This window comes from Orcinus orca, chromosome 3 (genome assembly GCF_937001465.1).
Source record: "Orcinus orca chromosome 3, mOrcOrc1.1, whole genome shotgun sequence".
Lineage (NCBI taxonomy): Eukaryota > Metazoa > Chordata > Mammalia > Artiodactyla > Delphinidae > Orcinus > Orcinus orca.
In genome coordinates, this window is record NC_064561.1 from 661273 (window position 1) to 686527 (window position 25255).

At 60.9% G+C, this 25255-nt stretch overlaps 1 protein-coding gene and 1 long non-coding RNA gene across 9 annotated transcripts; one reads left to right on the forward strand and one right to left on the reverse strand.

Moving 5' to 3' along the window:
* Window positions 1-3365: 3365 nt before the first annotated feature.
* On the reverse strand, window positions 3366-6613 carry LOC117198820 (uncharacterized). The gene is made up of 3 exons (XR_004480063.2): window positions 6484-6613; window positions 6096-6167; window positions 3366-3643 (listed from the first exon to the last, which is right to left on the reverse strand). It is a non-coding gene; the product is annotated as an uncharacterized LOC117198820 (long non-coding RNA).
* Window positions 6614-6973: 360 nt separating this feature from the next.
* STK11 (serine/threonine kinase 11) lies at window positions 6974-25229 on the forward strand. Of its 8 annotated transcripts, none has more exons than XR_004480069.2 (10): window positions 6974-8244; window positions 16216-16299; window positions 17102-17191; window positions 17780-17912; window positions 18003-18139; window positions 18894-19021; window positions 21221-21278; window positions 21500-21693; window positions 21804-22005; window positions 23643-23813. XR_004480069.2 is itself a non-coding variant. In XM_033416727.2 (10 exons), the coding sequence occupies exons 1-10, from the start codon at window positions 7955-7957 to the stop codon at window positions 24908-24910; spliced, it is 1551 nt and encodes a 516-aa protein (XP_033272618.1). In that variant the 5' UTR covers window positions 6974-7954; the 3' UTR covers window positions 24911-25229. The 8 variants fall into 8 exon arrangements, 5 of the variants coding, with proteins under 5 accessions (XP_033272618.1, XP_033272620.1, XP_012394554.1 ...); XM_033416727.2 differs by lacking the exon at window positions 21804-22005 and adding an exon at window positions 24688-25229 and having other exon boundaries at window positions 23648-23861; XM_033416729.2 differs by lacking the exon at window positions 21804-22005 and adding an exon at window positions 24240-24678 and having other exon boundaries at window positions 23648-23861.
* The last annotated feature ends 26 nt before the right edge of the window (window positions 25230-25255 follow it).

Here is a 25255-nt window from a genome sequence, read left to right on the forward strand (position 1 = left end):
AGGATGACCATGGATGGACCACGTGGTGTGGATGGACCACACTGTGTTTATCCATCATATTTCGATGGACACTAGGGTTGCTTTCACCTTTCAGCTCTTGTGAATCATGCTGCTGTGAACACGGATGTGCAAATACCTCTTCGAGTCCCTGCTTTAAATTCTTTTGGGTATGTACGCTGGAGTGGGATTGCTGGGTCATATGGTGATTCTATGTTTAATTTTTTGAGCAAACTCCAGGATGTTTTCCATGGCAGCTGCACCCTCTTACGTTCCCTCCAGCTGTCCACAAGGCTTCCAAAAATTTCTCTACATCCTCACCAAAGCCTGTTATTTCTGTTTTTTTTCCTTCATAGCCAACCTAAGGGGCGTGAGGTATGAGCCCCTAACTCTTTGTTATGGAGTATTTCAAACACACAGGAGAGGAGAAAGTAGATGGACACCCCCCGCCCCCCCGCATCCAGCCTCAACCAGTATCCACCCCCTGTTTTTTCTCCAGTTCACCCTTGGATGATTATTATTTCTTTTATAAATTTATTTATTTATTTTTGGCTGCGTTGGGTCTTCATTGCTGCGCGCAGAGTTTCTCGAGTTGCGGTGAGCGGGGGCTACTCTTCGTTGCGGTGCGCGGGCTTCTCATTGCGGTGGCTTCTCTTGTTGCAGAGCACAGGCTCTAGGCGCGCGGGCTTCAGTAGTTGTGGCACGCGGGCTCAGCAGTTGTGGCTCGCAGGCTCTGGAGCGCAGGCTCAGTAGTTGTGGCACACGGGCTTAGTTGCTCCACGACATATGCTATTTTCCCGTACCAGGGCTCGAACCCGTGTCCCCTGCATTGGCAGGAGGATTCTTAAGCACTGCGCCACCATGGAAGTCCCTTGGATTATTTCTTCCAACTTTTTATTATGAATATTTTCAAGTGTGGAGAAGAGTTGAAAGGATTTTGCGGTTAAAAACTCAAAACCTAGCTCCTACGATTAACATTCTACTATATTTATTTAGCACATAACTGAACCTCCATCCTTTCCTCTATGTGGCCACATTTTTGTGCATGCCTGTGTGTTAACGTGCCACCTATTTGAATGGCAAAACCAAAACCAAAAAAATTTAGACAAAACGAAGTGCTGGCAAGGATGCAGAACCACCAGAACCCTCAGATGTTGCCAGCGGGGATGCAGCCACTTTGGAAGACAGCTCAGCGGTTCCTCAAAATGTGAAATGCAGAATTGCCAGATGATCCAGCTGTTCCACTCCTGGGTGTTAACCCAAGGGAGATGAAGTCTTCTGTCCACAGAAAAAGCTGCACACACGTGTTCATAGTAGCATGACTTGTAATCACCAAAAACTGAAGACAACCCAAATGGTTCTCAACTGGTCAAAGGATGAGAAACAACCCTACAGGATGTCCGTACGAAGGAACATCATCCAGACCTAACAAGTAGTCAGTGCTCTCAAGAATGCTGATGCGGGCTTCCCTGGTGGCGCAGTGGTTGAGAGTCCGCCTGCCGAGGCAGGGGACGCGGGTTCGTGCCCTGGTCCGGGAAGATCCCACATGCCACGGAGTGGCTGGGCCCATGAGCCATGGTCGCTGGGCCTGCGCGTCCGGAGCCTGTGCTCCGCAACGGAGAGGCCACAACAGTGAGAGGCCCGCGTACCGCAAAAAAAAAAAAAGAATGCTGATGAATCGCAGGTGAATTATGTGAGGTGAAGGAGAGCAGGCTCCTACTGTCTGATTCCACCGCGTGACATCCCAGAGAAGATCAAAATAAGAGGCCAAAACTTGATCCGCACTTGAGAAGGGCTGGGGGAGGGATTTAACTACAGGGGGGGAACGGGGGCTTTTTTTTTTTTCTTATTTTGATAAACTTATTTATTTAATTTTGTCTGCGTTGGGTCTTCATTGCTGCACAGGGGCTTTCTCTAGTTGCGGCGAGCGGGGGCTACTCTTCCTTGCGGTGCGCAGACTTCTCATTGAGGTGGCTTCTCGTGTTGGCAACACACACACACACACTCACGCACACATGCACATGCTCACGCCCGTACCCGGCTAACCTCGGCCACGATCCCCACTCGCCCCCTGGCGGCCACGCTGGCCCACACAGACGCAGCCCCTAACCTAACCATGGCTGGCTTCCTGGCAGAGGCTGACCCCGTTTTTGAAACGACACCTCCGGCTCCTGGGAGCCCCACTCCGCAGGTGGGGGGCTTAGCTGGGCCTCTGGAGAGGGGTGGTCCTGGGGCCCAGAGCCCAACATTTAAGAGACCCGCCAAGTGGGAGGAGACCCAGGGTGGGGCAGCTGGCCAGGAGAGGGTCCAGGAGGACCTTTGCCTCCTCGGTCCTCACGGAATGGGTGAAGGGGTCTTGCTATCAGAGCTGAGGGAAGCAAGGGGGTCACGAGGGGGCTGCGAGGGAGCGAGCAAGTCTGGGGCCCTGCTGAGTATGCGTGTCTGTGTGTGACAGTTGTGCGGGATTGGGAGAAGTGAGAGGTTAGAGGGATGGGGTACACAGGAGGAGACAGGGGCAGAGGAAAGTCCTGAGTCCTAGAGGGCTCCATGTATAACCTGGGGCCCCCTGCTATGACCTGGGGCCCCAACATATAACCAGGAGTCCCCTAGCTGTAATTTGGGGCTCCCACCTGTAACCTGGAGACTTCTATTTATAAGCTGAGGCCACCCACCTATAACCTGGGGCCCCCTGCTATTACCTGGTGCTCCTACTTATAACCTGGGGTCCCCACCTCAAACCTGGGGCCCCTCACTTGTAACATGAGCCCCCCTACCTATAACCTTGGGTCCCCCACTACAACCTGCGGCCCCCGTCTATAACCTGAGGCCTCCCATTGTAACCTGGGGCCCCTTACCTGTAATCTGGGGCTCCCATCTGTAACCTGGGCCCCACACCTAAACCTAGAGCCTCCACGCATAACCTGGGGACCCCACCTAGAAACTGGAGCCCCTCAATGGTAACCTGAGACCCCATCCTGGGGCCCCCCACCTCTATAACCTGGGCCCCACCTGTAACCCAGGGTCCTTAACAGAACCCGAAGCATGGTGAGGGTGAGAGCGTGCTGGCAAAGCATTTTCCCCAGGGCTCCCGTAGATATTTGTAACTACGGCTTAGGCCTATTATTAATCCCATGTGTCACAGTTTACTGTCCCAGAGGTCATGCTGCCTCTCTAGGTCCAAAGTGTCATCCCTGGCTGCTAAGTCTTTTCTTTTTGTGGTAATTCATAAAGTAAAAGTATATCTCACTTCCCATGGCTCTTATATTTGATGACACGGTATTGTTACTCCCCCACTCAGAGAAATGGTATAGGAGAAGCCAGGAACCCCCCCAGCACTCCACCCCCCCCCACCCCCCCGCCTCCCCCCCACCAGCTCCGCAGCTGAGGCTTAGAGCAGCCCTCACAGGGGTCTCAACCTCATCGTGCTTGGGAAGGTCCCCCAAAACTGGCTCTGTGCTAGCCTGGCTTGGGTTTGAACCTTACATAAGCACGACAGCTGGGCAGCTCCAAGGCCTGCATCACGCGGAGAGGATGATGCTAGAATTCTTACTGGGCTCCTGGGGGCTCCCAGGCTGGGCACTGAGATGTGAGTGCCCGCTCCACCAGGCACCTGGTCGGGGGCTTCGCCTCTGCAAACCTCAGTCACCTGTAAGGAGGGTGGAAGGAGGATTCTAGAACATTCTATCACCTGGAAAGGAAACCCCGTCCTCATCAGCAGTCAAACACCCCCAGCCCCTCCCCCAGCCCTTGACAACCATGAATCCACTCTCTGTCTCTGCAGATTTGCCTGTTTTGGACGTTTCCCATCAATAGAATCACACTGGGTGGCCTTCTGTGTCTGGCTTCTCTCACTGAGCACCGTGTTTTCAAGTTCATCCATGTGTGTCAATGACTCATTCCTTTTCATGGCTGAATATTATTCCAGTGTGTGGATATGTCATATTCTGTCTATCCGTCATCTGTTGATGGACATTTGAGTTGTTTCCACTTTTGGACTACTGTGAATCATGCTCCTGCAAGTATCTGTGTACAAGTTTTTGTGTGGACGTATGCTTCCATTTCTCTTGGGCAGACACCTAGGAGTGGAATTACTGGGCCACGTGGTCACTCAATGTCAAACTTTCAACTTTTTTTCCAAAGCGGCTGCACCAACTATATGAAAGTTCCAGTTTGTCCACATCCTTGCCAATACTTGTTATCATCCTTTCTTTTTTTTTTTTTTTTTGACCATAGTCATCCTAGTGGGTATGAAGTGGTTAACCTAATTGAATTTAATTAATTAATTTTTTTGCTGTGCCGCACAGCTTGTGGGATCCCTGACCAGGGATCGAACCTGGGCTCCCAGCAGTGGAAGTGTGGAGTCCTAATCACTGTACTGCCAGGGAATTCCCTGAAGTGGCTAATTTTAATAACATCTATTTTAACTTAACATATCCAAAATTTATCATTTCAACATGTAATCAATGTAAGTTATTGGGTGTTTTCACATTGCAATTATTAAGATATACATATATACGCATATATATATATATATACACATATATTATGTTAACATGTTTTCACGTTAAGGCTTCAAATTCCAGTGTGCGGTTACACCCACAGCACATCTCAATTCCAGCAGCCACATTACAGGAGCTTAACAGACACATGTGGCCAGTGGCTGCCGTACTGGACAGCACAGCTCAAACTGCAGAGGATGCAGCAGTGGCCAAGACATACCCAGGCTCTGCCTCAGAGAGTTCCCAGCGTAGTTCCAGACACCGAAGAAAAACGGGTAACGGAATGTATAAATGAGAGTTTCTGCTGGTGACAAGTGTTAAGAAGAAAATCAAACTGGAAAGGGGTTACATTCAAGGGAATGATCAGGAGGACTTCTCAGAAAAGGTGGCGTCTGAACTGAGATTCACCTTCATGGACTCTTTCTGCAATGGTCACCAAACATTTCCCAAGTCCCTTCCATGTGTCCTGAACATCAGGAGAGGGGTGGAGTGAAGGAGAGTGAGGCCTACAGATGCCAAAATTATCAAATACCCCAGATTCCAAGAAATTTGGGCGTAAGCCAGCAGTCAAAAACATAGAAAATACTAAAAGGAATTGGAGTTGGGCAGTGTTCCTTCTTCAGTTTTCTGGAAGAGATTGTTTGAAACCAATGTTATTTCTTCCCAAAATGTTTGATGGACATTCACGAATGAAACCATCTGGACCTTAATTGTCTTTGTTGAAAGGTTTTTCCCAGGAATTCTCTGGCAGTCCAGTGGTTAGGACTCTGTGCTTTCACTGCTATGGGCCTGGGTTCAATCCCTGATGGGGGAACTAAGATCCTACAAGCTGTGCAGCCAAAATAAAAAAGGTTTTTCTCTACAGATTTAATTTCTCTAATAGATATAAAATGATGTAAATTATCTATTTCTTCTTGAGTAAGCTTTCATTTTAGTGCCTTTTCAGGTGTCGGTCCATTTCATGTTGACTTTATGGGCATAGAGTTGTTCCTATATCTAATCCTTGTAATATCTGCAGGGTCTGTAGTGATATCCCCCCTTTAATTCCTGATACTGGTCATCCTTTTTTCTTGGTCAGTCTGGCTAGAGTTTTATCAATTGTTTTTATCTTTTCAAAGACCGATCTTTTGGCTTCATCAATTTTCGCTATTTTTTAATTTAATTTTATTTTATTTTTTTAATTTTTCCGAACGCGCAGGCTCAGCGGCCATGGCTCACGGGCCCAGCCGCTCCGCGGCACGTGGGATCCTCCCGGACCGGGGCACGAACCCGCGTCCCCTGCATCGGCAGGCGGACTCTCAACCACTGCGCCACCAGGGAAGCCCTTCGCTATTCTTTTTCTATTCTGTTTCAGTGGTTTCTGCTCTGATCTTTATGATTTAGAAATCTCAGGCTAATCCACATGGTCTGATTAGGACTTGTTGGTATGTTGGTGTGACTTGTGGCCCCCCACCCCCAAAGCCACAGCAATCCCTCTTCTGTGGGTCATTTGAGAATCTGATGAAACTCACGGATGTCCCCAAGAACAAGCACATGCGCACACTCAATTTTGCACATAGGTTTAGGTAGTTCACAGGTGTCAGGCTCAGAACCACCAACCTGGAGCTCAAATCCGATGGTGTCAGCTCCCAACGTTTCCACTCAAGCAGTTTGTTCCGGCAAAGTAAGAATCTAATGATAAAAAACAGAAAGGTAAAAAAAAAAAAACAGCACAGGCCTAGAAGTATTTTCAGTTTCATTAAGACGTAGTATTTTGCCAACTGTTTGTTTTTCATCCAAAGCACTTTGCTGGCACCATCCCAGCTGGGTTCTGAATTTTAGCCCGTGAGTTTCTCTGGTCAGACTCCGCCCAGCGCACTTCTCTCACGATCTAGGCCGAGAGATTCTTAAAGGCTTTTTGCCTCGAATTGGCCACTTTCGGCTACTTTTTGACCCTTGACCTAGCCTCAAACGGGGTTTCGGGGGAGAGGCCCTGGTAGGCACCCACCAGGGTCCCCGAGCCGCGTCCCGGCCGCAAGAGCTGCGCCCCGACCCCGCCGGTTCCGAGGACGCTGTTGGCACTAGCGACCTCCGCCCCCAGCCCCCAACCCCTCCCAGGTCAGCGTCGTGGCCTCGCCTCCGCACGCCTGTTTCCCGCCCCCTCCCATTGACGGTCGCCCCCGCGGACCAATCATCAAGGAGTATCCACCCCTGGGGCGGGGCCGGGCGCGAGCCAATCCCCGCTCGGGCGCCCGCCTGGGTCCAAACGGCCCAATGGGGGGCGGCGGCGGGGCTCGCTTAGGGGGCGGGGCAGGACGGCTCGGCCAACGGGCGTGCACGTCGGTGCCGCGAGGGGCGGGCCCGCGGCGGGCGTGCGGCGGCGCGGCGGCCCAGGGCGGGGGAGGAGGTAAACAAGATGGCGGCGGCGTGTCGGGCGCGGAAGGGGGAGGCGGCCCGGGGCCCCCGCGAGTGAGGCGGGGCGCGGCGGCAGCGGCGGCGGGCGCCGGCCGGCAGTGCGGCCGCCTTGCATGGGCTGGGTCCCCGCGCCGCCCCGCCTGCTCCACGCGCGCGGCGGCCGCGGCGGGGAACGCGCCGCCCGGGCTCCGGCGGCCTCCGGAACCCCGGCCCGGGGCCTGCGGCCTGCGCCGCCTCGGCCGCCCGGAGCCCCGCGCGGCCCGCGGCCCGCGGCCGACGGCGTTCGGGCGGAGAGCGAGCGCGGGCTGCCGTTTGGGGAGGGGCGCCCGCCGGGCCCGCGCGGCCGCTCGGGGTCCCGGGCCGGTGTGCGGGCGCCCGGGCAGTGGGCGGCTCGGACGGGGCTTGTTCCTTGCGGCCGGCGGGCCCCGGGCTGCCCCGGCGCTGGCGGGAGCCGGCTGGGCCGGACGGAGGTGCCCCGCGCGCTCAGGACACGCACCTGCCGGCGTTTCGGGCTCCCCGGACGGCGAGGTCGGCGGGAGACGCCCCCGAGAGGCGCGCCCGGCCCCCGGCTAAGCTCGCCTGCCCAGCTCTGGGGGCCCCGGGGCCGGCCTGTGTGGGGCCCCCGGCGCGCGCCATGGGCCGCTGGTAATGGACGGCGCGGAGAAGACTCGACTCTGCCGCGGCCGTGTTCGTTCGAGGGTCTAAAGTCCCTGGAGAATGACCTAGCACTTCCCGGCCCCACCGGCCTCTCGAGGGCCCCCGTGGACGCGCCGGCCCGCCTCGAAGCTGCGAGGCCGGGCGGCCCACAAACTTGGGACGCTGCGCACGCCCGGTTGCCCGGGCTCTGGACCAGGCGCGCCTCTTGAACTCACGTTCAGTACAATCGTTTCTTTTCCAAGAAGGATTTTCCTTTTTTTTTTTTTTTCTTTTTTTGAGATTTTGTTGACTTTTATTTTTGAAGAAGGGAATTTGGGGGGGGGGTGACAAACGGAAGAACCGTCCACCGCGAAGCTCAGAAAGGGGATAAGGGACCGCCGGCGGGAGTCGGAGGCCTGGGGTCTAGGATGGAGGTGGCGGACCCGCAGCAGCTGGGCATGTTTACAGAGGGCGAGCTGATGTCGGTGGGGATGGACACGTTCATCCACCGCATCGACTCCACCGAGGTCATCTACCAGCCCCGCCGCAAGCGGGCCAAGCTCATCGGCAAGTACCTGATGGGGGACCTGCTGGGGGAGGGGTCGTACGGCAAGGTGAAGGAGGTGCTGGACTCGGAGACGCTGTGCCGGAGAGCCGTCAAAATTCTCAAGAAGAAGAAGTTGCGGAGGATCCCCAACGGGGAGGCCAACGTAAAGAAGTAAGTGCGGGCTTCCTGGGTGGGGGCGCGGCCCGCTGGGCGGCCCCCTCCTTCCTCCTTTCCTCCCTTTCTTCTCCCTCCATTTCTCGCTTTCTTCCTTTCGTCCTCTCTTTCCTTAAGCACCCGAGCCGACCAGCCGGGGAAGGTCGTGGGCAACTCGCTAGGGTACTTTGGTGAAGTCAGACTAGCTTGTTGCGGTTGGGCGTCCTGTGCTCTCGGCCGATGCGGAACCCTCCTCGGAAGGAGGCGCCCCTCACCCCCTCTGCCCTCCCGGCTGTCCGGAGGGCTGAGATGCCCGGCGGAAGCGGCCGGCGTTGGTTTGGCTGAGAGCAGTTGGGCTCGGAAAGGGGCCTGCCCGCCGCCGGCAGGTTTCCGCGCAGCGCGCGGCTCTTAGTAGGGCTGGGGACACGCGGTTTGTTTATCCTGTTGGAGGGGGACCGTGCGGTTGCCAAAAATAATTGTTTGCACCGGCTTATCAGTCAGCAGGGGGGAACTTCGCCCTTTCTCACTTTCCTGGGATGTGACACAGGACACTTTGGCGAGTCACAGGCCCGGTGACTCCTGAGAAGGGGGTCAACTTGTGACCCCGCAAACTTTTTACACGTATTTTTTCAGGCACCCGTCTGCCCCTTGACATCCCAGAGATGGTGGGGTCTGTGTGCAGACCCCACCGCCGCCAGGACAGTGGGAGCCCTGCCTCCATCCCTCTTGCTGGTTTCAGGAGGGGCCACCCATCCTTATCGCTGCTGCCCTGCCCGAGCCGAGGGGTTTATCTCACGGGCCAGGCGGCAGCGGGACTGGCTGGTGACCTTGGCCGGTACTGGGAGTGCTGCTCCCAGATCCACTTTCATTCCCTCCTCCTGGCCCCCCTGCTCTCATGCAGTGTGACAGCGCGCTGCCCAGCTGTTTTTGCCTGCTCTGGGCTGCCTAGGGTGGTCAAGTCGGGGAGCAGGGTGCTGAGACCTGATTGGCTGTGGTCAGTGCCCCAGCTGTGGACCCCCGGCGAAGGTGGGGCCAGGCGCCCCAGGGCCAGTTGTTCAGTTCTCTGTGCCCGTCTCTTACCTGCAGGGTGGGGGTGGGGCAGGGGCCACCGGTGTCCTGGGGAGACAGGCCAGGGGACAGCGGGTGCCCTCCTGTGGGCCAAGCGAGGCCATGCCTCTCATCAGATCCCCACTCCCTGCTTCTAAGTCACATTTTCTCATTAAGGCAGAAGCGTGTGGGGGAGACGTGGCCCTCGGGATGCCAGTTGGACGTTGCTCCGGGTTGGGCCCCCCCACTCTCCAGGGCTGGTCCTCGTCCTCCTGGCTCCTCTTAGGCCTCATCCCTGGATCTGTCCAGGGAACGCGGTGCTGTGCTCTTGCAGAATGGATGCACCCTCCCTCCGCCTGAGGTCAGCCTGGGTCCGTGGAGGTGTTCTGGTGCCGGTGCTTTACGCTGGGCTGCTTTGGCACCCCAGGCCCCAGCCTCTTGGGAGTAGCACCCCGAGGTAGGAGGGGTTCCCAGAGTCCGTCCCCAAGGGGCCAGGCTGCTTTCCAGCCCCAACTGATCTGTCTGGCTAGAGTCGCCCAAGCCCACCCTGCTGGCCATCCCTGGGGTTTCAGGGAGTGCACGCGTCCAGGGGCGTGGACTGGGGGCAGCAGAGCTGAGTGGGTCCCAGCACATCCGCAGACGCGATGGAGGTGTCGAGCGCCCACTTCTGCCAAAGCATGATGTACACGTGATAAAGGCCCTCCCCACATGCAAATGCACATGCTCAAGGTCAAGTTAGGGGACGTTCGTTCACCACCCAAAGCGTACCCTCGCGCTCTGCTGCCCCACTGGAGGGTCGCAGCCTGCTGGCTCCCAGTCCTCGTTTCCTGAGCGGTCAGCCACGGTCCCAGGAGCTGTGGAGACACAGTGTCCATCCGAAGAACCGGAGGGGAAACTGAGGCCCAGGGGGCAGAGTGGTTGGCGGTCCACAGCCGGCCTGGCAGTCAACACGAGGTGTCACAGCTGCAGGGCCTGGGCCGGTTCCTCCAGCTTAGCCCTAGAAGCGCAGGTCTTCACCTCTCTGAGGCCCCTTGGAGCGCAGCGCTGGCCCCGTGCGTTCACCTGCCGTCTGCAGCGTGTGGCGTGAGGACCTGCTGGGTATGCGGCTGCAGGTTAAAACCCACCGCGCCTCCTTCCTTGGGCGCTGTGAGGGGGCGCGCCCTGCTCGGAGGCACCCTGTCCCCTTGTTCTGAGTCCTGACAGAGTGCCCCAGGTTGGAGGCCGGAGGAGGTGAGGCCCTGGGCTCAAGCAAGGGCTGGGTGTCCACTCCCCGGCCCAGAGATCCAGGCTTCTGGGTCAGCCTTGCCGCCAGGCGGCTGCAGGGAAAAAAGGCTCCTTTGTCTTGGAGAGACTTAATGAACTCAACTCCAGACTCTTCTCTTGGAGTGAAGCATCCAGAATTTTCCAGAGAAGCCTCAGGAGTCCTCCAGCTCCAGTTGGGATGGGAAGCTTTTCCTTAAAGAATGCACTTTGTGTTAAAGGAGGTCCTCCCCCCTTGTGGCTCTTCCCAGGAGGGCTGCTGTGGGTCTGTGCTTGTCCCCCTCTTGCTCACAAAGACTAATTTGCTCTTACTGTAAAACACGAAAGTTCTGAAAACCACCGAGAAGTAAGACAGAAATTACTCATCGTTTTAATACTAATGCCTTTGCCATGCTCCCTTCGAGCCTTTGTTTAGCATGTTTTCGTCACCTATCCAAGCACTTTTTAATGAAAAATTAAACTCCCCTAAAGATCATTTTCAACAGTAAGTTGTACCTGCTTGCTTTCCCGGTTGGCAGCAGAAGCCGCGCTGGCGCCTCCCTGGCTGGGGGCAGCCGTGGGGTTTCGCACCCATACAGACGGTGGGCACACGCCCCTCTGACGCAACCCCCCGGGGAAGTTGGGTGGCAGATGGGCCCCGCTCACGGGATTCTCACCTGTCCCAAGATACTGTTCTTTGTGGGCTTTCATCAGCTGTTTAGAAGCGTACAGCGGCCAGGGCAGTCTGCGTGCCCCACGGCCCGTCTGTGTGAGGCAGGTCAGGGTCTGTACCCAGTGTGTGCGGGGTGCGGGCACTTAGCCGTGCGGGGCCGGCGCTGGGCGGCTCGCGGCCCTGCCAGCCTCCTTCATCGGCGTCCCTGCCCGTGTGGCTGGGTCCCAGCAGGCCGACGCCAGTCTCTAGGCTGGGCCTCCCTTGGCCAGGCCAGTAGCGACTGGCAGGTACTTAAACCTGGGGGGTGAGTGGTTGGGATTTTAGCACGTACAGCAGAGCCTGGACTTTGCTGGCCTTTGTTCCCGTCCTGAGTGGCCTCTGCCAGGTCCTGGCATCTGCTGGGCACCTGCCCCCCACCCCCCATTGGGAAGGATTCTGCCGTGAGGCCAGGCTGGCAGCGATAGGGCACGGCTGGTCCACTGAGGCGCCCCGCACTGAACGTCCTCGCGGCCTCCCTGTCTGGTCCTTCCCTGGCCAAGGGGTGTGACTGTGAGGTGCAGTGGGAGCTCAGGGGCCATTGGGATACACCCCAGGCTGTGGCGCAGGGGGTGGGGGGGGACACTGGCTCCTCACTCAGGAGTGTGTTGGGAATCACATCAAAGCTGCCCTTTATCCCATGTTGACCTCATGCTGCACGGCGATTCGTTCTTTTACACGGCGATTCGTTCTTTTAACGGCTTTAATGAGACATAATTTACGTGACGTAAAATTCAACTATTAGCAGGTAACTCAGTGTCGTTTAGTATTTTCAGAGAGTGTAACCATAACCTCTAATTCCAGGACATCCCTCCCATCCCCTCAACAGGAACCCCGCCCCCATCAGCATTCACTCCCCCAGCCCCTGACAGCCAGGAACCCACTCCCTGTCTCTATGGATCTGCCTGTTCTGGACGTTTCCCACCAGTGGAATCACACACCGTGGGTCCTTCTGTGTCTGGCTTCTCTCACTGAGCATCGTGTTCTCAGGGTCCATCCACGTGGTAGTGAGTGTCAGTGCTTCACCCCTTTTCAGGTGATGTTCCCGGGTGTGGAGGGACGTGGTGTATCCACTCAACCGTCAGTGGACATTCGGGTTGTCCCCACTTGGTGCCCGTTAGGAATTGTGCTTCTGGGAAGCTGCGTGAGCGAGTGTTTGTGTTGAACTTCACTTTTAGTGAATTCCTCCTCATTTTAGTCTCTCTCCCGGATCCCCGATGGCCTCTTGCCATATGATTAGAAGCATCAGCAGAGAGGCCAAGGGGTGAGGGGGGTCTTGCTCAGTGTCCCTCGTCCAGAGCTGCCATCGTCCCCTCCCCTGCTCTCTGTGGACCCATGCCTGTCACCATCCCCGTCTGGAGGGAAAGAGGTGGGTGCATCCCCGGCGGCTGTGGGATGGGCGACCGTGGTGGCAGCTCCTTTCCATTCCTCTGTGAGCTCCAGGGGCTCTTCCGTTTCCCTCCTGGGTAGTCAGCGAGTCCATCCCCAGCAGTCCGCTCTGCTCAGGCGGCACTGCAGGCAGGTCCCTGTGACACCCGCCCTAAGCAGCTGCGGCCGGGCCGGAAGGCTCAGCTTCCTGTCACTTTACTTCCTGCATCCTGGCTGAGCGCCTGGCTTTTCCTCTTTCTTTAAATACTGTTTTTCTATTTTTCCTGTCAGTGGTGTGCTTTGTAGGAGACGGAGAACTCAGAGAAGGTGTAGCAGCTCCTCCCTGGCCGGGTCTCTGCAGTGAATGTCTCGGGGGTCCTCCACACCCATTTTACCCACTCGGAGCGCACATCTCCATGCCGCCTGTGGGTGTGGTTCTCCTCTTTCGGAGGAGCTGGACACTGTAGCCACTTCTCTGGTATCCATACTGGAACTTACACATTTTTCTCCAGGAGGTTTCCATCACGGTTAACTGACCACATGAGCGCTTGACGCACCCACAGCGCGGGGACCTCCCTTCAGGGCTGGCTTTGTCGGCATCGGAGTAGGGGGTGAGCTGTTTAATTGTGGAGGGAGGGGTGCTGCCGTCCGCCTCCTCCCGCACAGAAGTTTGCCCCAAAGGCAGTGGGCGGATGGGGAGGTGCGGCCCGGAAGATGGTTCCAGGCCCAGGTATCTCACGGCACAGAAGGCAGAGCCATGGGGCTTGTCCTCGCTTTGGAAGGCCTGGGGTGAGCTCCCCGGGGCCCCTGGACTAGCCGCGGGCCCCCCTCCCGGAGCTGCCACGCGTGTTATTGGCAGCCTGTGTCTGAGTTCAGGCGGGTTCCCACACTTGGGTCGGCAGACGCTGCTTGAAGCCTGGCTGTAAGCGCTCCAGGTGGTGGCCACGTGTTGGCTCCAGGTACGAAGGGCCTTCTGGTGTCCACACGTGTGGTTTAGTTAGCCGCTGCAGCGCCTCTGGATGGAGACGAGAGGGAGAGTGCCCGGAGCCAGCTTCCCGGGGAGGCTGGCACAGGATCAGAGTCTGCGCTGGGCCCTCCCTCAGCCCCCCCGGAGCCAGCTTCCCAGGGAGGCTGGCACAGGGTCAGAGTCTGCGCTGGGCACCCCCCTCAGCCCCCCCCAGCTTGTAGCTCGCGACAGCTTGCTCCCCACGTGACACCCTTCCCTTCTGGGCCGCAGACCCCATGGCGGCTCTGGCCAGGTAGCTCAGCGGGTACTTGGCTGGCTGGGTGGACGGCAGGTGCCAAACACTGGTCTCTGAGGGGAGCCGGCTCTGCACCTGCCCCTGGAACCCCTGCCCCTGGGACCCCTGCGAGGAGGAGTTCTATACTCAGTCCTGGCAGGGACCCCAAAGGCCTGGTCACCACTGTCATGACAAAGGCTGCTGTGCCGTGTGGCCTGGGGCGGCCACCAGCCCTCGACTGTCAGAAAGGGAGGGGACTTGCCCGCGGGGGAGGGTCCTTGAGTCAGCAGAGCTGAGCTCTGGCCCCGGAGAGCTGGCAGCAAGCAAGGCTGGGAGCCAGAGCTGTGGGGTGGTCTGGGCGAGAGCGGGAAGGACGCCTGGGGGCACAGCGCCGCTCCCTGACAAGTGGTGGTGGACCCGGAGCGTCAGAGGTGCACCCAAGCCCCCACGGACAGGGCACCCACCTGACCGGGGCCTGACCCACAGGGGCCTGGTAAGGTCCGTCCGTTGCAAGACTGAGTGAGTGAGTGAGATCTGGGGGACCAGCACTGGGGCCCGAGATGGGAAGGTTCAGGGAGCACTTGCCAGAGGTCAGGAGGGGCTCACAGGCCAGAAGGGGCGGTACAGGGTCTGCTCCCCACACCCCAGGACGTTCCTGGTCCTTTATAGCAGGACTCTTACCTGGGCCGTCTTGCCCCCAGGGATACCTGGCGATACCTGGGGACATCTGTGGTTGTCACGATGAGGGAGGGGGGCTCCTGGCATCAAAGGGGTGGAGGTCAGATGCTGCTCCACACCCCATAGAGCCCAGGACACGCCAACGTCACAGTGCTGAGGCGGAGCTACTGTGTGTCATTTATTTGGGGGAAAATTGAGTGTGATCCCTGTTCACACTGGACACCAGGATAAATCCCAAAGGTCAGGCGGTGTAAACCAGGGTGACCCCAACGTCTGTGAGTCTCCTCCCCTCCCTCCCACTCAGGTGTGGATTGAAATGTGTGCAGCATCCCAGACCTCAGAGGTCAGGTGGTTAGGGATAAGCGCGGAATGATGGGGGGAATGAGGGCAGAGTACTGCTGCGCCCCGCAACCCTCTGGTGAGGGTGGGAGTGGGGTGGGGGGCAGGCCAGGCAGGCAGTGAGCTCACAGGAAGCAGCTGTAAAGCTGTGTTTCCTCCAGCAAGTCGGTGGCCTCCTGTGCTATGGGTCTGGGGAGTGGGTGCTACACAGAAATGCTGTTTCCGGGGCACCCTCCCTTCAGAGGCTGCATGAGTGCCGGGCCAGGGAATCTGCATGGGAGGAGGACCTACGCTGGGGAGGGTGGGTGGTGTCGAAGGCACAGGATCCGTGCTGGTGTGCGAGGGTGGGGTGTGGTCAGGAACGGCTTCCTGGAATAGGCGACCTCTTCATGGAATGTGGACAGTGGGAGGCATGCGCCTCGGGTCTCATGACGTTGGGGACCCCTCACCTGCCCGGCTGGTCTTATGTTTCATGGTTGGGCTTCCCGGTGAGGACTTTAAAAAATCTTTATTGACGTATTATTCACATACCATGCAATTCGGTGACATTTAGTATCTTCGTAGCAACTCTCATCTTTGTCTAGTTCCAGAACATTCCGTTACCCCAAAAGGAAGTCCTGTCCTCATCAGTCACCCCATCCCATCCCCAGTCCCTGACAACCAGGAACCCACTCTCTGTCTGTAGACTGGCCTGTTCTGGACGTTGCCCATCAATGGAATCACACACTGTGTGTCCTTCTGTGTCTGGCTTCTCTCACTGAGCATCGTGTTCTCAGGGTCCGTCCACGCTGTAGCGAGTGTCAGGGCTTTCACCCCTTCTCAGGGTTGAGTGATGTTCCCATGTGTGGAGGGACACTGGAGTTGTATCCGCCCTTGGGCTCCCGTGGACAGTGCTGCCATGAGCACGTGTGACCGGGTCGCCGTGCTCTCGGTCCTCCCGGGCACGTGCCCTGATTGGAGGTGCTGGGTCAGTTGGTGACTGTTCAACCTTCTGCGGAGCTGCCCGGCCCCCCCCCCCGCCCCCAGCTCCTGCAGGGAGTCCTCGTGGAGCTGCCCTGACAGCGGCGGGGAGCCTGGGCTTCAGTTCCAGAGGGAGGAGTGGGTGGGGGGATGCGGGGACCTGGCTGGAGCCCCAACTCCCGCGTGCTCTCCTGCTGTCCCCGCGCGGCCTTCGCTGTGGTCTCTGTGCGTCTCAGTTAAAATGCGGGTACGGGGCCTGGTCGTGTTGCTGGGCTCGGGGACATGCCCAGGACTAGCTGCCCCTGTGCGGAGCTGCTCACTCCGGTGCTGCCCTCTGCACGGTTCCTGGGGGCTGGCGGCACTGCCGGGCCAAGGGGCTTGGCTGACGCCTCCGTCCTCTGTCTTCAGGGAAATCCAGCTGCTGAGGAGGTTACGGCACAAAAACGTCATCCAGCTGGTGGACGTGCTGTACAACGAGGAGAAGCAGAAGATATATCCTTTTGGGGCTCGGGGTGCCAGGTGTTCCCTGAGCGCTGCTGACCTTGGGGCTGGGGCCCCTCTCCAGTGAGTGCCCACGGGGGGTGCTGCAGGATGCAGGCTGGTTCTCTGCTTAGATCTCCTGTTCTCATGTGGAGCTGGGGCCCTGCTGTCAGCCTGGTCCCAGGAGCAAGACGCTTTCCTGGCTTCTGTTTGGGGGGCTGTGCGCCCTGGCCTGTGGCGGATGCATGGGGGAAGGGATGGGGAGTGTGTCACTGCGGCAGTGGTGTGCTGGGAGTGTCCTCGGCCTTCGCCCTTTACTCCTGGGCTGCAGCTCCAAGAAGCAGGGTATAGGGGCCCCAGGGCCTGCTGAGGGGCCTGTGTCGCAGAGGGGCCTGTCACTGACTCGCTGGATGCAGGGTGATGGGGGTCCTCTCCATCCTAGTCGCAGGGCTGCCCCTCCACGGTGTAGATGCGGCTGGGGGGCTTCAGCCTGGCCCTGGGCTCCCCACCCCTGCTCCGCAGCCCCACCCCTGTGCTGCCCTCGTCTCTCCCTGGCCTCCCGCCCCTGCTCAGGCCTTCTCTCCACAGGGCCAGCACGCCCCTCCTCGCTCCTTTGGGGGCCAGGGCTGGGGCTTGAGCTCCTCCTTGGGGTGTGGAATGACCGGGGGGCTTCCTGCAGCACCTGTGATCCCTCTGGGGTCTCCAGCTCACTGCACTAGTGCAGCCTTCACCCCCTGGCATCTGTCTGTTCCCTGGGGATGGCCCATCTGGGGCAGAGGCTTGGCTGAGCGTGCCTTCCTTAGCACTGCCGCACGTATATGGTGATGGAGTACTGCGTGTGCGGCATGCAGGAGATGCTGGACAGCGTGCCCGAGAAGCGCTTCCCCGTGTGCCAGGCCCACGGGTGAGCGTGCGGACCCCACTGCTGCCCCCTCCGCCCCCGCCCGGTCACTCACGGGTCCAAGCTCCTCTCTGTGCACCTCCCTGCCCCACTGTGGCCGCCACCGAGGCTTTGGGGCCTCCTGTGCTTGGGAAGCTGCTGACAGTGGCCTGTACTGCCCCGGCTGGCTAGTTCTCCTGGGCAGTCAACCCCTAACACCCAATTGCTGTAGGACCAGCTGGCCTGTGGTGTGAGGGGTCAGTGGGTTGGCCTGGGTCCCTGGCCCCAGGGGGGACGGGGGGGCAGCAGGGCTGTATCCAGGCCACAGAGGTTGGGATGATAGCAGGGCCCCTGGGCTGCCCAGGCTGGGGGGGCAGCTGGGGCAGGTGCCCGTGGTGGGAGCTACTGCAGCGGGGGCCCAGGAGTGGCTCAGCCCAGCCACTGGCCCTCTGGTTCCCTGATGGGCTGCCCGGCACCGACGGCCCCTGAGCCTCGGCCTCCCATCCTTGATCCCGCTGGGTCGCTGCAGGCAGCTGTTCCAGGCAGCTGAGGTTCCCGACAGGTGGGGCCGTGCCTCTTGGTGCGGTGGGTCACAGAGGCTGTGCCCTGCAGGTACTTCTGCCAGCTGGTGGACGGCCTGGAGTACCTGCACAGCCAGGGCATCGTGCACAAGGACATCAAGCCCGGCAACCTGCTGCTCACCACGGGTGGCACGCTCAAGATCTCCGACCTGGGCGTGGCCGAGGTAGGTGCCCCCCACCCCCAAGCCAGACCCGGGGTGGGGTCCCGGCCCCGCCGAGGGCCGCTCCCTGAGGGCTGTCTGGTGCTGCTACAGGCCCTGCACCCGTTTGCCGAGGACGACACGTGCCGGACGAGCCAGGGTTCCCCCGCGTTCCAGCCGCCCGAGATCGCCAATGGCCTGGACACCTTCTCTGGCTTCAAGGTGGACATCTGGTCAGCTGGGGTCACACTGTAAGTGCCCCTGGGCCTGGGTCCCTCCACCCCAGGGGTCCTCCATCACCCCCCCCGGCCCCAGGTACCCCGTCTGGGCTCCAGGCTTCCCTGACCTGCCCCTCCTGGCAGGTCCCCCAGCTGCTGCCGCCCCCTAGAGTCTGTGAAGGCCACAGAGCCGGGGTCAGGAGCCCCCATGGGTGGGGAGACAGGCACTGGGACCGGCCATCCTCCTGGCCCCCGCCCACCTTGGGCTTGTGCTGGTCTCCACCTGCGCTGCTTCCCACACCGGCCACAGTCGCTGTTGGGTGGGTGTTTCCATCCTGACTCCTGGGGCTGAGAATTCTCAGACACCATGAGTCGTCGGCGATGCTCGGCCCACCGCTGCGTACCCCCGACCCAGACGCCGCCACGTGGTCATCTGTTCCTCCATGAGCTCAGGCGGCACTGGGTGGGCCTGTGTTCTCTGGAAGCCTCTCCTGCCCGAGGCGAGTTCACGCTGCAGCCCCCTGTGCGCGCAGCCAGTGGCGTGGGTGTCCCGTTTCATATTACTGAGAGCTGACTCATATACCGTTGACACACCATGTCAGAGCGTGCCATCCGGTGGCTTTCCATATCTTCCTAGTGAGCCGCCACCACCATGTGTTCCAGAACATTCTCCTCACCAAGTCCAAGTCCCCACAGGTGGGGGTGGTTAAGGTTCGGGACCAGACTGGCTCCAGGCTGGGGCGCGAGGCAGGCCCTCCTGACTGGTCTGTCCTTTCTGGGGCCGCAGCTACAACATCACGACAGGCCTGTACCCGTTCGAGGGGGACAATATCTACAAACTGTTTGAGAACATCGGGAAGGGGGACTACACCATCCCGGGGGATTGCGGCCCCCCACTCTCAGACCTGCTCAAAGGTGAGGCCCTCGAGGCAGGAGGCTGGGCTGTAGGGGTGGGTGGGGTGGGTGGGCTGGCGGCGGGTACTGGGGCCCCCGTGGGTTTCCCGTGGGCCGACCCTTCTCTGTGCAGTTCCCCGACATGGGGCGGGGCGGGGTGGTGCAGAGCCTAGTCGGGTGTGGAGAGCAGTGGGCGCAGGGGCGCCTGCGAGGGGCCGCTGGCTCCTCTGGGCTCCACTGCCTGCCCTGGGCCTTCGTTCCACCCTGTTCTGATCCCCCATCCCTACAGTGAAGTAGCAGCGGGGACCCCAGTCCGCCTGCTGAGTGGGGGTCTCCTGCGGGGGGGAGGGGGGCCCTCTTCCTGCTGCAGTTCCCGGCCTGTACAGCAGGTGGCGCTGTCTGTGTATGGCAGGGGCCTGTCTGGGTGTGGATGGGTGAGAGCCACACCAGCATCCTGGGGCTTGCCTGAAGTTAGTTTTGATGACGCAGCACATGCAGGGTATCACCCTGTGTGACCGGCACCGTCCTAGGTTCCCTGCCCACAGTCCCGGGCTCTGTGTAACTGACCTGACCCTCGGCTTGTGCTGGACGCTGGGTCAGTGCCCGGCCTTCGTGTGAGGCACAGCCAAGAGGATCTTCACAGCCCTGCGTGGCGCCTGAGCTTTCTGATGACTGAGTCTTGCAGGTTCTTTGGCTTGTTAGTGAAGGTGAAATGAAGCTGGGCAGCCGCGTTCCCAGTGCTCTGCGGCCCCCCCCCCCGCCCCCCGCAGTCCAGGCCTGCATTGCCAGCTGCCCCAGGACCCTCAGAGGGGTGGGCGTACCGCCTGCCTGGGGTCTTCTTGGAATGTGGGAGGAGCCAGCAAGCGGGAGGCGGTGGCCCGGCTGGCTCAGTCCCAGCCCTCCCCACCTGAGCGCTCCTTAGCAGCTCGTGGGCCCCGTCCTTGGGGGTGCCCGGAGCGTGCCCCCTGGCCTCCCCCAGCTCCACTGAGGGCCGAGGGCTGTTGCAGGCGGTGAGCTGTTGTTTCGGACTCTCCTTCCCTCGCCAGGGGCTGGTGGGTTGGAGTTTCCTCTGTACGGAGCTTTCTTTCCTCCAGTGACACAGATGATGATCTGTTGCCACCCTCGCTCTCATAAACTCTCATAAACGTTCAAAACAGCCCCAGGAGGGGCCGACGAGATGGCAGAGGGCACCCGTGTCCCTGTCCCCAGGTCCAGGCAGGGTGTCCCATTCTCGCTTCCTCCGCCCAGGCCTGCCTCAGGGCCTTTGCACTGCACTCCGCATGCAGGCTCCTCCCGGCCACTGGGCTGTTGAGCCGCCTCCCCCGTGAGTGTCTGGAACACCGCGCTGGCCCTGCCCTCCTGCAGCGAGCCCGCGACCCTGACCTTTCCTCCTCTCTCACATCACTCAGACACTCAGCTCTCTGAGCCCCAGCTTCTGAAATGGCCTCTCGTTTCCTGAGAACGAAGGCACCTCCAAGAGGTGGTGTGCAGAGCCCTGCCGCCCCCATCCCCCTCTCTGCGTCACGCTCGGTCCTCCCGTGGGGAAGGGGGTGGGCACTTGAGCATGGTGGGGGCTGGGGACCTTGGGCCCTGGGCCCCCTGCAGCCCTGCGGGGGGGGTGCCGCCCTTTGCTGCTTCGGGCCAGCCCAGCACAGCCTGCAGGTCAGCCTTGCCCCTTCTGAGTGTCCGGGTGCCAGGCAAAAGGCCCTCACACCAGTGTCTACATACGGTGTGTTGCCCTCGAGGCCTCCGGTTCTCCTGCCGCTGCCTCGGGGGGCTTTGGTGTCCTAGCTAGAATGGCCAGTCACAGGCTTTGCTGGCCAAAGCCGGTGGGCACCAGCAGGGGCGAGCCATGTGCTTTGTCTCCTTAGGGCGTGTGAACAGGTTCAGGGTCACTGGGGTGGGCTGTCCGTCCTGCGTCCCAGCCTTTTTTGGTCTTGGTCCTCCCAACCTGGCTTTGTAGTGTCTGCCGGGCAGCCCCTCGTGTCAAGACAGGGAGACGGCCCCAGCTGTGTCCTTCTCCGTTCAGCTGGGGGCTTAGCATCTGCCCCCGTGCTGGGCACCCGGCTGTAGAGGCCAGGCCTGCGGGGGAGGGGGCTCCGCTCACTCACGCCACCCCCTCCCCTGTACGGGCACCCACGGGCGTCCCCACCTCTCCCAGGCAGGGGAGGGCCCTCTGCCCGTGCTGGCCCCTGCACCCACCGCTGGTCTCCCTGGCAGGGATGCTGGAATACGAGCCGGCCAAGCGGTTTTCCATACAGCAGATCCGGCAGCACAGGTGAGTCCCCGCAGGGCTCCCCACTTGGGGGCCCATGTGGTGAGAGCAAGTGGGAGCAGGGGAGGGGGAGGTCAGGGCTGCGGGGGTCTTGCTGGCTCAGTCTCTCCCGTTGGGCCCCTTCTCCCTCTCCCACCCCGCGTGGTTCTCAGCGGGAATTGGGGGTGGGCCCACGTGGTGAGCCAGGCAAGCCTCCGGCTGCCGTGACCCGCTGGCTTCCGCAGCTGGTTCCGGAAGAAGCACCCGCCGGCCGAGGAGCCGGTGCCCATCCCGCCGAGCGCGGACTGCAAGGACCGGTGGCGCGGCATGACAGTGGTGCCCTACCTGGAGGACCTGCACGGCTGTGCCGACACTGCGGATGACGAGCTCTTCGACATTGAGGACGACATCATCTACACTCAGGACTTCACGGTGCCCGGTGAGTCCCCAGGGGTCACGGGAGAAGTGGGGAGGCCCCGCCCCCGGCCCGAGGGTCCAGTGGCCCTCCCCGCAGTGGCCACCCTTCTGACAAGTGGCCTTCTTCCCCAGGTGGCGAGGAGGCGTCTGAGGCAGGGCTTAGAGAGAGAGACCCGCAGGAGAGCCAGTGCTCAGACCTTTCTGGAGAGGAAGCTGAGACCAGGGCCGCCGAGGAGCTCCGGGCAGAGCTCGGGCCCTAGTGTAGCGCTGCCCCACCCGCCTCCCCGCGGTGCTGTGCTATCCCGGGGCTGGTTCCGCAGGCTCCTGCATAAAGGTCTGCGCCGCTGAGCGTGTGCGGGTCATGCTTGTTTCTTTCCGGCTCGCCACCTAGGGCTTAGGCGTTTACTGTAGAAAGAGCCCCTGTGCAGGGTGGCCAGTGGGGCCTCCAGGGAGCAGCCCCAGGGTGGGTCCGCGTGTCCCACTCTCCTGGGGGCACACTCAGGCCTCTGGTGCATCTGGCTGCAGCTGTTCCCCATGGGGTCCTGGGGTCAGGTGGGATGCCCTGCCCTGGGAACCCTGGCCACGGTCCAGTCCTGAGGCCTCCTGGATCCTCCATCCTTTCCACAGGATAGAAGCAAGGTGTCCTGTCTCTCAGAGGCACTAGGGCCCCGGGACAGGTGCCTGGGCGTGAGCCTTGCTGGTCAGCCGGCTGTAGAGGCACTGACCACACACCGTCTCTTCAGGCCTGTTCCAGAGGCTTGGGGCTGCTTTGCCTGGGTGGGGGAGGGCTTGTTCAAGAGCGGCTCTCTGGGCCGGAGCCAGATCCCTGGCCTGGGAACGTCCTCCACATGAGACATGGGGACGGACGGTCCTGTGCTGAGGTTGGGCAGCCGCTTCTCGCTGACCTGCCCGTGGGCCGGCAGAGGGCCGTGTTGGGGCTTCTCCCGTTCTGGTCGTGTCGTGTGGTCACGGTCAGAGGCTGGCTCTCAGCTGCTCCCCTGGGTCCCTGGTCCTGCCGTCCACCCTGAGGGCTGGTGCTGGGCCTTGGGCCGGGTGTTGGTTGGTCGGGGCCAGTGGCCCCAGTGCCTTGAGGGCATGTGGGACAGATCCCGTGCCCTCCAGCTACCCTCCGACCGTGGTCACTGTGCCAGAGGCTGGGCCCCAGGTGATCTGCGCAGAGTTTCGGTGCTCAGCGCCCCTGCAGCCCCCCTCCCCCTTCAGAGCAGGCAGCTGACACTGCCCCACGCTCTGGGTTCTGACCTGAGACGCTTCCCGGTCACGGGCCGGTGCCTCCCGGCTAGGTTCAGAGGCTGAGTCAGGCACAGGACGCCATTGGTGGAGACGGGGCTCCGTGTGCGGAGGAGATGGGCTTGAGGCAGCTGCAGGCAGTTTCCTGCCGACATCCATGGGAGGGGGGTGCACCGTGGGCAGCACGGGCTTCCCGCACCCTTCCCTCCCCCCACGCCTCAGCGGGGACAGAGTGGGGCGGGCGGCCCCGGGCCAGTGGCCCTGGGACCCGGTGAGCACTGGCAGCCCACACGGTTGGGGCCGGGGCATGGCAGGCACCTGTGACGGCCTCTCCGTTTGTGCCGGCGTGGAGAGCCGGGGCGGGCTCTTGTGGGAGAGACGGCGAGTCCGGACACCCGGCCCGAGCCCAGCCCCTCCGAGTCCCACGGGGCCCAGCGAGGTCTGGCCATCGCACAGGTGAGAGAGCCAAGGCTCGGGCCCCAGGTCCCTGATGTCCACCGTGTTCCCACCCACCTGAGTGCAGGGCTCCACTCACACCTGAACAGGCAGGTGAGCGTAGGCTGGGGCCCGCCCCAGCCGGCTCGAAGGCCAGCCCCGCTGCTCCCCATTGGCAGGACCTGGTGGGACAGGTGGTGGAGGTGCCCTGGGCCCGGGCAGGCGGGGCGCTGGGGGCGTGTTGGTCGGGAACCCCCAGTCAGCACAAGTTTGCCTTCTCCTTCCTAGGACAGGTCCCGGAGGAGGAGGCTGGGTGGAGCGCACAGAGCCGGGGCCCGCCCAAAGCCGTGTGTGTGAATGGCACCGAGTCAGCCCAGTTGAGCGCCAGGTCGAGGGCGGAGCGCCGGGCCAGTGCCGCCTCCAACCCCGCCCGCAAGGCCTGCTCGGCCAGCAGCAAGATTCGCCGGCTGTCAGCCTGCAAGCAGCAGTGAGGGTGGCCGCCTGCAGGTGGGAAGTGGCGGGGACCGGAGGAGTGGGTTGGGGGTGTGCCGTGGGCACTGCCCTGCTTGGCTGGTGTCACTGTCCTGCTTGGCTGGTGTCACTGTCACGGCCTGTGCCTGTCGCCCCCGGGGTCTGGGTTGGAGGTCACTTTCATCAGGGCCTTGGCCACACACTGGGGTCGGGGGGTGGCGTGTGCAGGATCAGGGCCCCTAAGCCGGCAGCCTGTCTTGCAGACCTGCGGGGCTCACCCCCACCCCGCCAGGCTGCTTCTGCGACAGGGCGATGCTGGCGTCAGACCTGGCTGGGGGTTGGGGGGTGAGCAGGTCAGGAGGGGCTGGGCTCTGACTGAGGCCATCATCTCCCCTCCCTGCTTCCTCTTCCCAGCCCTGACCGCCCAGTCCACAAAGGGTGATTGGGCCCCAGAGGCACTGGAGACCCCATCGCCTGCTCAGGATGTGAGCAGTGGGGTAGGGGCCTGAGGCTACAGCCCCTGTCCAGCCATGTCCCCTCTCCCAGGGAGCTGCCCCTGAAACACCTCCCAAGGAATTTGTATGCCAGCAGCAGAACCAGCCAGGTGGGGTAGGAACTCTTTGGAGGGAAGCCCGGTTCCGTGGCAGAAAGGCCGTGCTTAATCCCACCAGGTGGCCAGAGATGCCCGGGGTGGCTCTTGAGGCAGCGCAGCCCTCCCTAGCCTCCTGAGGCGTCTGACAGCACTGAGGCATGACCAGGCCTCAGTTTCCCCACCCTCTGGGCGGCCCCAGGGGGGCCTGCTTCCTGGGATGCAGGGCCTTTCGTTGACCCAAAAGTGACCCACCTTCTGTTCTGGTCTCAGCCTGTCTCCAGGAGCCCCGGCCAGGTCCTGCTCAGTCTTCCCGCCGACTGCTGGCCTGCCGCCCACTGCCCAGGAAGGCGGCCGCTGCACCCTTCGTGCTGACTGCCCCTCCGGAAGCCGGAGGGTCCTGGAGGGCTGTGGTTGGGGGACAGCAGGGACTGGGGTCCGCCCTCCCCTGGTGGCCGGTGGACACGACCTCCTGCTGACTGCAATCCTGTGCTGAGCCCCTTCCCCCCGCCGGGGGAGGAGGGAGTGGGCCCGGCGCGGCCCCACGCCAGCCCTCGCCATGCACTTTACGTTGAGACTACTGGTTCTCGCCCGCCCCAACCCCTCTTTTTACTCTGCCGCTCGTTAGCGCCTCCCACACCTGGTGATGTGTTCCCACCAACCACAGCCTCAGCGGGACGGGCAGGACAAGTGGGCCTGTCGACCGAGATGCATGCCCAGTGCCCAGGGGAGCCCGGCGGCTGCCTTGTTTTCATTGTTCGGTTGGTTCTTTTTTCTTCTCCTTTTTTAAGAAAAAATAAAACAGGTGGATTTGAGCTGTGGTTGTGAGGGATGTTTGGGA

Bases quoted from the DNA above. Each gene is read 5' to 3' on its own strand.
- STK11 (XM_033416727.2), top strand. From the start codon at position 7,955: ATGGAGGTGGCGGACCCGCAGCAGCTGGGCATGTTTACAGAGGGCGAG. The intron at 16,300-17,101 runs ATATCCTTTTGG...GCACTGCCGCAC, and splicing joins AACGAGGAGAAGCAGAAGAT to GTATATGGTGATGGAGTACT. The intron at 23,862-24,687 runs GTGGGAAGTGGC...TTCTGGTCTCAG, and splicing joins GTGAGGGTGGCCGCCTGCAG to CCTGTCTCCAGGAGCCCCGG.